Source organism: Papio anubis, chromosome 9 (assembly GCF_008728515.1).
Source record: "Papio anubis isolate 15944 chromosome 9, Panubis1.0, whole genome shotgun sequence".
In the NCBI taxonomy this organism is placed as follows: domain Eukaryota; kingdom Metazoa; phylum Chordata; class Mammalia; order Primates; family Cercopithecidae; genus Papio; species Papio anubis.
The window spans coordinates 10,611,020-10,627,549 of NC_044984.1; the positions used below are offsets into that span (position 1 = coordinate 10,611,020).

Sequence of the window (16,530 nt, forward strand, 5' to 3'; positions counted from 1 at the left end):
AAGAAAAAGAACAATATAAGCCAAATTCACTCAAAAGAAATAAAAACAAGATGAGAAGTCAATGGCACTGAAAACAGAAAATCAACAGAACTCAATAGAACAAAGCTGTTTCTTCATAAAGATCAACAAAATTGGTCACTATCAAGCCAAGCTAACAAAGAAAAAAAGAAATCACACAAATTACTATAAGGTGAGTAAAAAAAAAAATGGCAGTTTTTCCATTCTTGGAATTTGCTGTTTGATCCTGGAATACCCTCTTAAATAAATGTGATTATGTTATTCATCCTTTTAATGGGCATTTCTTGCCTTTTTTTTAATGCTAATGACTTATTTATTTTAGACTATGGAAATGATGTCAGGCAAAAAGCAAATTCAAGCGACCTTCTTATTCGAGTTCAAAATGGGTCCTAAAGCAGGGGAGACAACTCACAATATGCACGCATTTGGCCCAGGAACTGCTAATTAATGTACAGCGCAGTGGTTCAAGAAATTTTGCAAAGGAGGCGAGAGCCTTGAAGATGAGGAGCATAGTGGGCAGCCACCGGAAGCTGATAACGACCAATTGAGAGCAACCACTGAATTCGATCTTCTTACAGCCACACGAGAAGTTGGTGAAGAGCTGAATGTCGACCATTCTATGGTCATCTGGCATTTGAAGCCAATTGGAAAGTTGAAAAAGCTTGATAAGTGGGTGCCTCATGAGCTGACCAAATATTTTAAAAAGCATCCTTTTGAAGTGCCGTCTTCTCTTATTCTGTGAAAAAACAATGAACCATTTCTTGATCAGATTGAGACATGCCATGAAAAGTGGATTTCATACAACAGCCAGCTCAGTGGTTGGACTGAGAAGAAGCTCCAAACCACTTCCCAAAGTCCAGCTTGCACCAAAATGGTCATGGTCACTGTTTGGTGGTCAGCTGCTGGTCTTCTGATCCACTACAGTTTTTGAATCCTGGTGAAATCATTACATCTGAGAAGTATGCCGAGCCATTCGATGAGATTCACGGAAAACTGCAGCATCTGGAGCCGGCACAGGAAGGGCCCAGTTCTCCACAACGCCTGACCACGTGTCATACAACCAGGGCTTCAAAAGTTGAATAAACTGGGCTATGAAGTTTTGCCTCATCTGCCATATTCATCTGACCTCTCGCCAACCAACTACCACTTCTTTAAGCATCTTGACAACTTTTTGTAGGGAAAACACTTACACAACCAGCAGGATGCAGAAAATGCTTTCCAAGAGTTCATCGAACCCTGAAAGCATGGAATAAACAAGTTTATTTCTCATTGGCAAAAATGTGTTCATTGTAATGGTTTCTTTTTCTTTTTTTTTAGACAGAGTCTCATTCTATTGCCCAGGCCAGAGTGCAAAGGTGCAATCTCGACTCACTGCAACCTCTGCCTCCTGGGTTCAAGAGATTCTCCTGCCTCAGCCTCTTGAGTAGCTGGGATTACAGGCACATGCCACCACGCCCAACTAATTTTTGTATTTTTAGTAGAGACGGGATTTCACCATGTTGGTCAGGCTGGTCTCAAACTCCTGACCTCCTGATCTGCCCACCTCAGCCCCCCCAAAGTGCTGGGATTACAGGCGTAAGCCACCGCGCCTGGCTGAGGATGCTCCTTTGTTCCTACAGGAGGATGTGATTGGTTTGTCTGTTGGCTGGTAGGGAACTGGATCACGTGACACTGACTGGTAAGACTGTAATACTGTAAAATACAATATATAAATTATAATGCCATAATGGTGTAATACTATCTACTACAATGCCAAAGTCATCAATGAAAAGCCCAACGCTATCATACGTGACTGAGAGACTGAATGTTTCCTCCCTCAGATTGGTTGCAACATATTGTCCTATTACAATTCTCTCTCCTTCATTCGAAGTGAATGATCCAAATAACAGACAGAAATAATAAAGAATAAAGGGCAACAGATGAAATAACTCATGAGATGATACTCTATGGTAAAGTTTATGTACTTAGGAATTAATATCAACTCATTATTAGCAAAAAATAAACATCTTCCCATCAAGAGTAGTTTTTCCTTTACTAAAAAAAAGATGGAATGTGTATAATGGACAAGGGATAATCAAAATTTGCCAAATGAGGCTAGTAAGATAATCCCAACAATTCACAATCATTATTCACTGGTCCATTAATCACAGGACAATACATACAAATGAAATTTACCTGGCCAGGTGGAGTGGCTCATGCCTGTAATGTCAGCACTTTGGGAGGCCAAGGCGGGCAAATCATGAGGTCAGGAGTTCAAGACCAGCCTAGCCAACATGGCGAAACCCTGTCTCTACTAAAAATACAAAGAATTAGCTGGACGTAGTGGCGGGCACCTGTAGTCCCAGCTACACAGGAGGCTGAGGCAGGAGAATCGCCTAAACCCACGAGGCGGAAGTTGCAGTGAGCCGAGATCACACCACTGCACTCCAGCCTGGGCAACAGAGTGAGACTCCACCTCAAAAAAAAAAAATAAAAAAAAAGAAAGAAAAAAACTAAACTTACCTACATATTAGAAAAACATCAAAATTCAACCATGAATCTAGCACATTATCAAATGAAGAGACAAAAATTCTACCAACAAACTTAAGGAAATATCATTATCTATGAAATTCAAGTACTACTGCTTAAAGAGCATTGACAGAACTCTCACCTCAAGGTTTCCCTGCAAAACAAGGTGAAATGCATACTCAAGACTCTTTAAGAATGAGCCACTGATGAAAACAATACACTTGTAACTTGTGTTAGATTTCATACAGTTTTTTCAAGCACTGCACGATAATTAATTTGCATCAGGCTTTCCAAATTAGAAAAGCTTCAGTTATAGAACTTCTTTCCAGTGGGAGTTTTCACATGACTTTTCAAGTAAATGTTAAAATTGAAAATATTCTTGCAGTTTCTAAACTATTAGAGTTTTAATCCTGTATACATTCTTGTATTTACAAGGTCCAGCCAGCTACAGTGTGCATTTTCATATGTCCTTCAGTGGGTATGAAAGAAATGAAACATTCCCACATTCGGGACATTCATAGGGTTTTTCTCAGGAATGAGCTGATGTCTTCAAATGGAACTAACACAACTGAAGGCCTTACCACAAATTTAAATTAAAAGGCTTTTCTCCACTCTGAGTCCTCCCAAATCTTCAAAAACAGGAAAATCTGAAGGCTTGACCACATTTCCTACATTCATAAGGTTTGTCTGCAGTGTGAGCTCTTTCATGTTTACGAGGGAATGGGAAAGAGTAAATGTTTTACCACATTTCTTACATTCAAGGGGCTTTATTTATTTATTTATTTATTTATTCATTCATTTATTTATTTTTGAGATTGAGTCTCACTCTGTTGCCAGGCTGGAGTGCCATGGCACAATCTCGGCTCACTGCAACCTCCCCCTCCTGGGTTCAAGTGATTCTCCTGCATCAGTCTCCTGAGTAGCTGGGATTGCAAGCATATGCTACCACACCTAGCTAATTTTTGTATTTTTAGTAGAGATGAGGTTTCACCATGTTGGCCAGGATGGTCTCGATATCTTGACCTCGTGATCTGCATGCACAGGGTTCCCCCCAACCCCCCATGGCTTTTTATGTCCTTGAATAAGAACTAAGACAACTGAGATGTGCCACCATGGCCAGCTAATTATTTTCTTTCTGTCTTTCTTTTTTTTTTTTTTTTTTTTTTTTGAGATGGAGTCTCGCTCTGTAGCCCAGGCTGGAGTGCAGTGGTGCAATCTCGGCTCACTGCAAGCTCCGCCTCCTGGGTTCATGCCATTCTTCTGCCTCAGCCTCCTCAGTACCTGGCGTGAGCCACCGTGCCCGGCATTATTTTATTTTTTGTAGAGACACGGTTTCACCATGTTGCCCAGGTTTTTTCACATTGTTTTAATCCAGGCTAGTTATGAACTCCCGGGCTCAAGCAATACACACACCTTGGCTTCCCAAAGTGCTGGGATTATAGGCTGAGTCACTACACCCAGCCTCTATATCATGACTCCTTTCATGGCGAGTAAGGTGACTGGAAGGAGTGTAGGCTTTACCACACCTCTTACATTCATAGGGTTTTTCTCCAGTATGAATTCTTTCCTGGAGGTGAAGGGAACTGAGGCGACTGAAGGCTTGGTCACATTGTTTACATTCATAGGCTTTCTCTCCAGTATGAGTACTTCTGTGGTTACAAAGGGAACTCAATCAACTAAAGGCTTTGCCACATTGTTTACATTCCTAGGGTCTCTCTCCAGTATGAATGCTTCCATGGTCATGAAGGGAAGTGGAACAGCTGAAGGCTTTATCACATTTGGTACATTTATAGGGTGTTTCTCCAGTGTGAGTCCTTTCATGCATCTTAAAAGAACAAGAAAATCTGAATGTTTTCCCACATTCCTTACATTCGTAGGGTTTCTCTCCAGTGTGAGTTCATTCCTGTATTAGACAAGAACCGGAAACAGTGAACGCTTTACCACATTGTTTATATTTATAGGGTTTTTCTCCTGTGTGAGTTCTCTGATGTCTTTCAACTGAATTGAGAAAATAAAAAGCTTTCCCACATATCGTACATTTATAAGCTGGATTTCCACTGTACATTATCATGTGTCTTCTAACACCTGGAACAGAAACAAAGAATTTCTCACACTGTTCACATTTATATTGCTTCTCTCCATATGGTTTGTATCCTGAGTGAGCTAGGATGTGCCTATTAGGGAGGGAATGACGTACAAAGGCTTTTCCACAAATACTGCATTCACATTGTTTTCATCCAGTAGAAATGTTCTCATTCAGATCAAGATTTGGAATTTGGCTGACAACTTGTCCATCATACTGATTACCTTGTTTGCTTTCATACAGTCTCTGTACCATATTATTTCTGTAAAAAAATGACAAGCACATTGTTATTGTTTGGTTTAATGACTTTCTACTTATTAATAGGTCTTGGACTTACACTGCTACCAATACCAGGGAAAATGCTTTTTTTTTTTTTTTTTTTTTTTTGCCATGACTGAATTATTTGAAATTAAATGGGTTACTACTGAAAACACAGCTACCACCTGCATGGCTATGACCAAAATAGTAAGATTCATATACACAATTCTGTAGTACTATTTTCAAGTAAACTGTTTTCCAAACACTGACTGCTACATTGAAGTATGTTACATTTTGGGTGAAATTTTTCTAAAAAGAAACAAATTTCAAGTGACTCTTATTTGTTTTGATTGCTTGTTTTTAAGTTCATGACATGCTAAGATTCCTTCAGAGGACTTTATTTCCCCTTCTCAATGCACATTATCTTATATCTTTCCCAGGTTTTTCAAAGTGATCTTCAATATTTTGGTCTTTCCATTTGTTTCCTAAAATGCAGACCCACAAAATTATCATGAATTATTACAAACTATAGAAACATTACTAGATTTCATGTTCATTGTACACAGTGCCCATGCCTGATTTCTTCACCAAATCATTCCCTTGCCACATTCCAAATCACAAATAGCACTGATGATAGGGAAATCCTTCTGTAATTAAGTGAAATGTGTTGTCATTCTCACCTACAGAAGCCAGGTTCCTGCAGGTTTCCTGCATCACTTCTCTGTAGAGATTCTTCTGAGAAGAATCTAGCAAAGCCCATTCCTCCTGGATAAAGTTCACAGCCACATCCTGAAAAGCCACAGAATCCTATCCACACATGTGGATAGAAGGATGGGTGAGACTGACAGCACTGGGAATCTATACTCAATTCATAAGCTGTTTACATGATTCTAAAATTTCCAAGCTTTTATTCTATGACTTGATTGTCACAACTCTTATTCTGTTCACACACACTCCCTCCCACACAGCAGTACTGATGCTAGAATTGAACTATTCAAAAAGGCAACAGCAAAGTAGAAACATCCATCTCATTAGAGAATCCAGGGAGTAAGATGTGCTGCTAGGAGTTACCTTTTAACTTCACTTTGTACATTTCTAGTATCTGTCATAATAAATTCTACCTGATGTGCATAAGTGAGTTAATATTATCAGTCCTGAGACTACTTATTCTTAAAAATGCCCGCTTACAAAATTCAATCTTTGTTTGTATTAGTAACTTACATTTTGAAAGGGATTCCACCAACCCAAGTAACAAGAATGACTCACTGCATCTAAATGGCTTATGCAATATATTTGCCAAAACTTTTTCTGCTGAAAGTCTATTATTTTGTGTCACTGCAGTGGTGCTTAGGGAGCCAGACACCAAAACACAGTCTGAACAGTAAGTGTTCAATGAGTTTACCTGGTAGACAATATTTTACATGTGCTGTCACTTGTTAACTGGGGAGTTGAGCCCATTCCATGTGATTACACCAAGAGAGAGTAGGCTTATTAAATTTAATCGAGTAGTAAATAAAACCAATAATTGATATTTAACAATATGAATACAATAATTTTTAAAATGTCTATTGCACAATGTCAAGGCAGAAAGGAATAAGAGGAAATATGACACATGTTTTTAAAAATGACATTAATGTTACCACTTCCAGATGCTAATCCTGTGACAGCACATAAATTCCCAAATCAGGTTGTTTTAGGCAAGAAAAACTACTTTTTCATACGTAGTAAAAATGACAAATGTCTAATGATTTTTAGTCATCTATAAAAAGAGTGATGGCTTGTCTAACATACTTCTAAGATTTTCAAATGAAAATATTCAGGACAGCACAGTATTAGCAGAGAGATGAGGAAGCAGACCAAGGGGGAAAAAAGTCTTAATGACCCAGCATTTATATGGAAAGTTGATGAATGAGAGAATAGGCACTGTAGAAATAGAAAAAGAAATCACATTCACTTTAAAACCAGGCTGACATCTACTTGGGAAAATGCATTGCATTCTTCTCTATTCCATGAACAATAATCAACTTATTATATATTCAAATATGAGTTGAATATTTCAGAGTTGAGTTCTGAGCTGAAGGATTAAATGTTGACATCATCAGCACAAAGAAAGTAAGGCCATGACCAGATGAACTTACCTAAAAAGTAAGAGCCAAAAGAGAAAGAAAAAACATAAATTTAGACCCTTATTTTATACCACACACAAAAATTAACTCATAATTAATTGATCATAGAGCAAAAAGTTAAGAATTATGATTACTGTGATATTGGAGACACTAACTGTACCAAATGCAGGAAATCAATAATGGGTTTATCAATCATAATTCTATCCATGTATTTCTTTACTTAGATCATTATGTCTGTAATGATAATCCCCTGCCTATCAGTCTATCAATTTTTACATTGTTATTTTTAATAAAACTAAACTAGATACTGAGTACTGAGTCACTATCACTCTGAATAGGCAGAAACTCAAGTGAAAATATTATCAATCCTCTGACCTTCTCCCTAGATCTTTGGTCCTGTTACTTTTAAATGCAACTGACATTTGAAGAAAAAAGGTTTACATAATCAGATATATGTAAATAGATGAACATAAATAAATAATATATATGAATACTTATGAATAACCAGCCTTATTCCTCTCTATTGAACAATTTGGCTCCATTATCAGTAAGGAGACTGCATGAGATCACCAACAAAACAAGCCTGATTGATTAAAGACTGAAGAATTGAGACCTTGCGCAGTGTGACGTTTTCAATTCAGAGACAAGAGAAAGAACTAGCAAGGGAGACTGAGAAGTGGCGCCCAGTGAACAAGGATAAAATCAGGAGAGGGCAGCATCCTGAAATGCAAATAAACTATGTTCAGTACTGCTCATAGAGCATGCAACACGAAGACTAACCACTGGCAACACAGACTCACCAGTGATCTTCCAAATGTCAGATTCAATGAAGTGGCGACAACAGCCTTATTGAAATGGGTTGATAGGCCAATAGTTGAAGAAGCTTCATATTTTGCTAAATAACTATAAACCAAGGGGGTAAAGAGTTGAAAAAACTGATTCCTGAGGTCAGTCTTTGACACTGAAAATCAAAAACCCTCAGCCAGTTCTCAGGACTGAGCCAATTCAGAGAAGCACAGTTCAATGATTAAAGGGAATCTTAAGTCCTCTTGATGAAGGACATTGAAAATTCACTGCGAGAATACTCAGGGTGTGTCTTATGTTGCTTTCTCAAGGACCTGTAGCTATTCCCCAGATAACAGTCCTCAGAGAAAAGAACACACGTCCATATTATCTGAGACTTTTAAGTTTGGAGACTGAACTAACACTAACATCTGGGTACCTCAAAAGACACAGTGGTTCATGGGGTAAAGCGAAAAGTTTTTACTTTTGGGTTTTTTGTTTTCTTTTGTTTTGTTTTGAGATGGAGTCTCGCTCTGTTACCCATGCTGGAGTTCAGTGGCATGATCTCAGCTCACTGCAACCTCCGCCTCCCGGGTTCAAGTGATTCTCATGCTTCTGCCTCCCAAGTGGCTTGGATTACAGGTGCAACACCACCACAGCTGGCTAATTTTTAGTAGAGGCAGGGTTTCACCATGTTGGCCAGACTGATCTCGAACTCCTGACCTCAAGTGATCCAACCACTTGGCCACCCAAAGTACTGGGATTACAGGCATGAGCCCCCGTGCCTGGCCCTTTTATGGTTTTTGTTTTGTTGTTTTTGTCTGTCTCTTTTTAGAGACAATATCTTGCTTGATTGCTCAGGCTGGAGTGCAATGACACGATCATAGCTCACTGCAAATTCGAATTCCTGGGCTAGAGCAATCCTCCTGCTTGAGTCTTCTGGGTAGCTGTAACTACAGGTACACACTACCACAAACAGCTTTTTTTTTTTTTTTTTCTTTTTACAGACAGATTCTTACTATGTTGCCTAAGCTGATCTGAAACTCTCATCCTAAAGTGATCCTCCCACTTTGGCCTCCTAAGTTATTGGGATTACAGGTATGAGCCACCTCAATAGGACTGGAGTATGAGTTTTTGAAGATCAGATGATACATAGAGCTTTGGCCCACGTCCAACCCAAAGCCGATCTAATGGATTTATCGTAGTTACCCCTTCCCAAAAGTGTAATTGAAATCGACAGGTTCAACAGCTGGCAGGACTCTCACATGGCTTCCTGACCTGTATACCAAGGGACATTATTGTAAGAACGACCAAGGGGAGGCTTCTGAACCTCTACTTTCCTGGCAATAAAATGAATAAAACATAATAACTGCATTCTCCAGGAAACAGAATTGCTTACTGCCACAGAAAAAACCTCAAAAGTTCTAGGGGGTGGTGGTCCATTTTATATCTTTATTCAGTTAACCTAACTGGACTCTGTCAGAACCAGGTGGGTTATAGGAAGAATGCACATTAGCGTAAACTTAAGTCACACTTGCACATTTGCTCTAGGATGTGGTATCCTCACTGAGCAGAATGTGGTTTCCAGCACTTTGTAAGTGGCTTTTGATTTAACGAATACTTTTTGATCTACACCCATTATGGGGGAAAATCAAAACAATTTGCTTTGGTGTGGTAAAAAAAAGAACACTCCTTCACTGTTTTATGTCAGGGCTATGTCACTTCTGCTTTCAGTTTAATCGACATGTTGAAAAATATCATGTTAATTCAATATATTAATAATGTTACATAAATTGGTACTCATAAGCAAGAAGTGGCAAGTTCCTTAAGTATAAATAAAATACTGTAACATTGAACAGAAGTAAAATACTGGAAGAAGAGACATAAAGTTCGCAGATTCAAAGACCTATAACATAGATGAAGTTTATAGGGGTCCAATGTTTCTGGTCCTTTTGTCAAAACATCCTTTTTAAAGTAAATGGCATGTTGCCATATACATATTTCCTATCACTAAAAGGGAAACATAATTTTATGGGGGCCTATTGGGGTTTTGAATTCAACATATACCACATTTGAGAATATTTCTCTGACTCACTAAACGAGTTTGCAAAGACTACTTGCCTCATGTCGACCTGAGAACCAAAACGGGCTCTATAGCAGATATAGAGTCTGGCCCAAGTTGCTTGCCCATTGTGCCAGATGAAGTAACAGAATTCAAAGCTGCTACAGGCATGCATAGTGGGCGTTATAGGACTCTGTGCATGCCTCTCACAGGTCCATAGGAGAGGGGAGAGCAAACTCCTAGGGAATTAGTGCAAGACTATTCCTTCTTCAGCAGAGGAGTACCTTCTGTCTGAAAAACAAAACAGCAAGTGCAGAAGATTAATCTAAGCATAAAGCCCCTCTAAGCATAAGTGCTTCTAAGCACAAGACCCTGTGCAACTGTGAAGTCACATGCCCATAAAGCCAGCCTTGTTTGGAGAACATGAGCAAATCTGAGTGGAACAAGGAGTGGACGGTATTGCCCTCAAGCATGTCCTTCCTCAGATTATCTTGACTGTCTTCTCTTCTCTTGGTCAGCACCTTGCTTGATCCAGATCATCCTTCCATTTGGGACTTGAATGGAACACCACACTGTAGGCATGAGGTTTGACTTCCATAACTACCACCAAGGGACTGGGTGGTGGAAGGCAGAACAGCAGAGATGGTAGTTCTGCCTCAGGGAAACTGGCCAATGGGAAATAGAAGACAGAAGACAACTGAGCAGATACATTTTCCCTTTTCTTTCCCTTTTATGACTAATGCCAGCTGTGGTTTCCCCTTGTAGCCCTTCTGGAAAAGTACTGGGAGTCAAGCACACACATCCGATGACCACCATGCTGTCTCTCTCACCTCATTGTGAAGTGGTCATCAGCAGAGTCATATCATACATCACAACACATGGTTTCACATCTGCTCTTGCCTCAGTTTCCACATGTCCCGGCCATTGCTGCTCTGGACTTACCTTCCAAATAAATGTTATCACTTTAACATCAGACATTGGCTCTAGTGCTAGACACCCAAGGCTAAGATATCCGTTTAGTGTTATAATTACTATTTATGTATTTTTCTGTGGGTTTGTAATATGGCATTTTAAATGTTCATTTAGAAAGGATTTTAAAATATTATATAAAAGTTACATTTTAGTAAGGTAGTTGGTAACTAACTCAGTTTTTTTAATGAGATGCCATTTTCATTTATATACTAACCAGCTGGAAATATCACAATACAAATATATCATTCACAACTGAAAAATTATATGCAAATATACCAAAATATTTTATATTTATATGCTTTTTGAAATGTATCACAATAGGTACAATCTGATTTTCATGTTCCACATTATCTTCCCATCACACATCAAATATGGCTTCATCAGGGCTATCACATAGTGATATTTCCCCTACAATTTTATACTAGCCATACTTTTGCTCTGAGAAATGCTTCTTCTTAGATAATTCTGTAACCTCAAGTTGAAACCAGAAAAGAAAAATTTATGCAACTTTAGATTTTGTGATGAAGTTTCATTTTCATTGGTTTACTGCCCCCATATAGTTTACTCCTTTATTCACCAATTTACTTGTTCATCAAAATATTCTTGAATACCTATTCTATGTGGTGTCTTTTAGGCCCTGGGAGTCAACAGCAAGCAAGATCTATATGATCTCTGCTTTTGTGGGGCTTACATTGTAGCAGGAAAGATATATGATAAACAAACAAATAACTAAATCAGATGTAGGGATGATTTATCCCAAGGTTTAGATAACATTGTTAACATTTCATAACTCAAAGAATTAATACAATTTATAGAATTTACTTGTTTAATGATGTTATACATTTTCTTCCTATAATAGAATTTTCTTTTACTGAATATGTCAACACATTCTCTCACTGCATTATTTGCAACTAGATTATAATAAAACATATATTTAAGATGTTTTCTATCATTAATATATAGATTTCATAGATGCCTTTTTAACATTTGTAAAAAGTTTAATTCAAATGATTTTTATAATTTCTATACTATTTTTACATAGGGTATTATTCTAAGGTAGGGAAGATTCAAGTTATTTTATGTGAAGTTTAAAAAGAATTTCATGTATGGAAGATAGAGGAGATAATTGACAATTCAGGGACTCTGAGGTGGTTTAGAAAAAAAAAAAAACCTGAAATATTTGACATCAGATCTCAACTTCAAAAAAGGTTTCCTTTAACTCAAAAACTGCAGAAATGACTTTTCTAACTGCAGGTTGAGACTTAAGACAACACTGAAAAGGTCATAATCATGTTTCTTTCTTCAACCATATTATAGAAATGACTTTTTTCTCAGCTGTTCACATATTTGAATTAAATCTAATATTCCTCAGTACTGTTTATGGTAGACATATACAAAATGTGTTCTACATGTATTTGTCATCCTTGAATATTATTCTGTGCATCTTTTTTCTGACAATAATTATTTTGGCTATAAACTGAACATAAAATTAGAATTCATGCTGAAATAAAAACTACCCCAAAGGTGAAACTTCATTATTGATTTAGAATTGAGTATCCTTACTATCACAAAAATTAGATGTTTGAACACACTGTGGTACATATGCATGGTAAAAATCAGTGGAAAAGAGCAATGATTTTGAGATAAGGTGTCAGTTCTTAACAATTATAAGTAAAGATCTTAAATTTTCCAAGTGAAACATGATAATATGATATGTATATGTGAAATATACATGGGTTCATGATTCTGAGAAACTTCTTACCACATTTTCTATAATTTGGCATCTTGTGAAAATATGATTAACATTATGTTATTGTCAATGTCTATTAAGTCTTTCATATACACATACACAGACACATATATAGATATATTTTTAGACTAACTTTAGGTAAAAGACTTTTCTAGGCATGCCTTCAGAAATTACTCAAAAACACACACTACAGAAAAAACAATAGAAAGTATAAAATGTTCCAGACACTATCACTTTGTTTTCTCCTAGAAGACACACACGATGTCCCACTTGTGAATCTAGAAAGTTGAGAGTCTCACGTATTTTACTCAGCACCTAATCTGACACAAAATCAAAAGAAAGATGTGTTTTAGCTTCTTGGTTCTCCAAATTAGGACGAATGAGTCGAAAGAAAGATATATATTTCCAACAGCCTTGCAAACCATGAAAACTGGTTCATTCTGCAGCCTCCTAGGACTCCAAACCGAAATGATTAGGAATAGAAAGAAAATGGCATATAACAAGAGAAAGGAGATCAGAGTTTGCAAAGCTTTTATGTGGACCGTGGTGCTGGGATCTTGAGATCCTTCACCATGAAGCTGCATCTTCTTGAGATGTTTACACAGAGAAAAGATTAGCATCAGAAAAGATATCAGGGACAGCGTAAAGGGTATGAAGCTCCACAGGGTAGTTACAGTCATATATGAAAGGTGTGCTGCGTTCCTCAATTTCATCTTCCCGGTCATGTTTCCTTCATATTCTTCTGTCCACATAATCTCATCCATGTTTACCACAAGAAGATGACAAACCAAAAATAACAAAGCCCCCAACAATATTACCAGAATGATACTCCTAACTCTCCTCTTTAAATGAAGAAAAATAAGGTTGGAGAAATTGGCAATCTTGAGCAAATAAAATATGCTGAGGCTAGCAGCAAGCCACATGCTGAAATGGTTGGTTACAACCCAGGCATTATAAAAAGTAATTCTTAACTCTACACTATAAAAAGCTGGATTCAACTCAGTTAAATACCAATTTAATAATAACGCCCAGAGCAAACCAACTCTGGAGACTGCCAGAGCAGTGAGAATTTGGTCAGCCAAGGAGATCTTTTTTCTTTTCACCCAGTCAATGAAATTGACCAGTGCTATGAAGCCATTGGTAAAATTTCCAAGAACAAATAAAACCAATATTAGAACTGAAAAAAAAATGTGTAGAAAAGGTATCATATCTGAACAAAAAAAAAAAAAAAGAAAGAAAGAAAGAAAGAAAATGCAAGCCTAATATCACTGGCTGTGATTTCTTTAATACCCTGATGTTAAATTTTATGTGCACCTGATTTCTGAATGTGCAGTAACATTCTTTTTACTTTTAAATACTGTGACCAGTGTCAAACAAGAAAGTACCCGCCTATGCTAATGGATGAGTTTGATGTCATCTTTATGGAAAACATTCTTATTTTCAAAACAGCTCAAATTAACTCATTCATTCAATGTCCGTTCTTGTGATGGGCTTGAATTATTCATAATGAAGTGGTAGTGAAACCTAAATTTTCATTTACCAGCATGCAAATAAAGACATATTCTCTTTCAATGTTTTGCAATATTTTCCTTGTTTAACTTATACAGAATTTGTGTTCAACAACGTCAGTTGTTGGATAGGAAAATTTTACCCTCGAGTCAATAGTTCATACAGTAAATGTCTAAGTTCTTTAAAAGAACTTAGTCATAACTAGGATCACCACCATAATGGATTTACTATTTGTGCTATATTTAAACAGAATGAGTCCAAACTTTTAAATCAAAATCATCCAAGGTTTTCTTGGGAGCCACAAGAAGACCAATACACCTTAAAATCTGGTTGCTGCTAACCAATACTTTTGTACGAATTTATAGTTACCATGCTCGTAAATAAATACACACATACACACACACACACACACACACACACAGAGAGAGAGAGAGAGAGAGAGAGAGAGACTGTCACACTCCAAAGGGATGGAAGGAATTATTTTCTTATACTTTCCAAAATGGGAAGTAAGTTTCCTGGAGGCCATCCACGTGAAATTAGTCTTATTTTCCCACTGAGGAAAAAAAAAAAAAGTATCAAACATCAAACATATCTCTCATGCTTAAGCATTTGGTACACTTACTCTCAAGTCTTTTTAATGTTTAATGTTTAAGTATTTATTATTTAATTAAAATGTTCAACAATTTTGTAAATATTCCTGAGTACCACACTCTTTGATGCATAATTTTGCAGTATCCTCCCATTATAAGCAGGGTGATTACCTGTCCCCTGGACTCGGAGCTCACTCATACAACTTTATTTGATGAAGAGAAAATTGGTAGACTTCACACAGAAGTTTGAGATGGCTTCCACTTCGGAGTTTCTTGCTGTCTTCCATTGATCATGAGATTATCACCTGGCTAGTACACTGTTCCCAGAATGAGAATGAAAACTAGTGGAGTCAGTTTGCCTCTGCCTGATCCAGCCTAAATTGGCCAAACTCTAACTGGCTCCAAGATGCAGAACTTGGCCCATCTCAAGTCACCAGAGCTATCCACCAAACCCAGCTTAGAAAACCTGAATCCAAAGATATATGAGATAAAAAGATCTAACGTAGTTTTGGAGGGGTTTCTCTAGTAGAAAAACCTAACTGATATAGATACTATAGTGTATAACTGATATAAGTACTTGGTGTAGGTACTATCCTACACCAAGAGTGTGGGGAAATATATTCACCCATGTTTTGTCAGGAATTCAGGAACCAAAAGAAAAATAGATGGGGAGTGGCAAAGTTTTGGCATGTGAGGTAGATGACTAAAGGTAATGAAAAATGTTTGGAAAGATTTGTGTGCTGCAGGTAGCATCATCTCAAATTTCCACATGTTGCAGCTAAAAGTTTCTACTTCAGCTCTCCAAGAGTTGTATAAAAATGTATATAAATGGTGAATTTTTTGCAAGGTATATAATGAGCAGAATAATTAATATTCTTTATGGAACATTTCTCCAGTTAACAATTTTTCAATACAATTATAATGCACACTTAGAAATGGGTGAAAACAAAAATGGTAAACACAGCAATGTATCGTAAATACTCCTGCAACCATCATGCAGGGCAAAACATGTCACACTGCAAATAGCTTAGGTCCACCTCTATGCCACTCTCCAAGCCCCTACACCTTTCTTCACATACTCTGAGGAAAGCAGTAGCAATAGCCATAATTTAGGATGATTATTTCCTTGATTTTCTTTTTTTTTTTGAGATGGAGTCTCGCTCTGTCACCCAGGCTGGAGTGCAGTGGCATGATCTCGGCTCACTGTAACCTCCACCTCCCAGGTTCAAGTGATTCTCCTCCCTCAGCCTCCTGAATAGCTAGGACTACAGGTGCATGCCACCAAACCCAGATAACTTTTTGTATTTTTAGTAGAGACAGGGTTTTGCCATGTTGGCCGGGCTGGTCTTGAACTCCTGACCTCAGGTGATCCACCTGCCTCAGCCTCCCAAAGTGCTAGGATTACAGGCATGAGCCACCACGCCCAGCCTTGATTTTCTTTACACATTAACAACTAGGTAAGTAATCCTAAACTCTGTGACAGGGTTTTGCCTGCTTTAAACCATATATAGGTGTAGTCCTGTATGTTCCTACTCATGGCTTCTTGGACTCATCTTTATGTTTCTGAAATTTAGTCACATAGTTGCATCTTTATGTGATTCATTTCTTTACACTTCTCTATATTATTCCATTGTACGAATGTGTCGTAATGATTCATTCATCTTTAGTTGATACATATTTAGGGGTTTCTTTTTTGAACAGTTATGAATAATTCTAGTATGACCATTCTTTAATATATCATTTGATTCATTTCCTTTGGATATACACATAGAAAGAGAATTACAGGTCATCAAATATGGCTTTCAAATTCTCTTCACAGACATAGAAAATTCCAAATTTAAATTAACTAAATTTTCTTTTTTATACCTTTA

General features: G+C 37.4%; 1 protein-coding gene and 1 long non-coding RNA gene across 2 annotated transcripts; both read right to left on the bottom strand.

The window, feature by feature from the left end:
• Positions 1–409: 409 nt before the first annotated feature.
• On the bottom strand, positions 410–8,348 carry LOC101005862. Its single transcript, XR_004176003.1, has 3 exons — positions 5,548–8,348; positions 4,060–5,352; positions 410–1,254 (listed from the first exon to the last, which is right to left on the bottom strand). It is a non-coding gene; the product is annotated as an uncharacterized LOC101005862 (long non-coding RNA).
• Positions 8,349–8,792: 444 nt separating this feature from the next.
• LOC101004463 (taste receptor type 2 member 50) lies at positions 8,793–15,848 on the bottom strand. Its single transcript, XM_021933405.2, has one exon. It carries the CDS (start codon positions 13,766–13,768, stop codon positions 12,869–12,871), a length of 900 nt encoding a protein of 299 aa, XP_021789097.2. The 5' UTR covers positions 13,769–15,848; the 3' UTR covers positions 8,793–12,868.
• Between the last annotated feature and the right edge of the window lie 682 nt (positions 15,849–16,530).

Excerpts from the sequence above, each read along its gene's own strand:
- LOC101004463 (XM_021933405.2), bottom strand. The coding sequence starts at position 13,768 with ATGATACCTTTTCTACACATTTTTTTTTCAGTTCTAATATTGGTTTTA.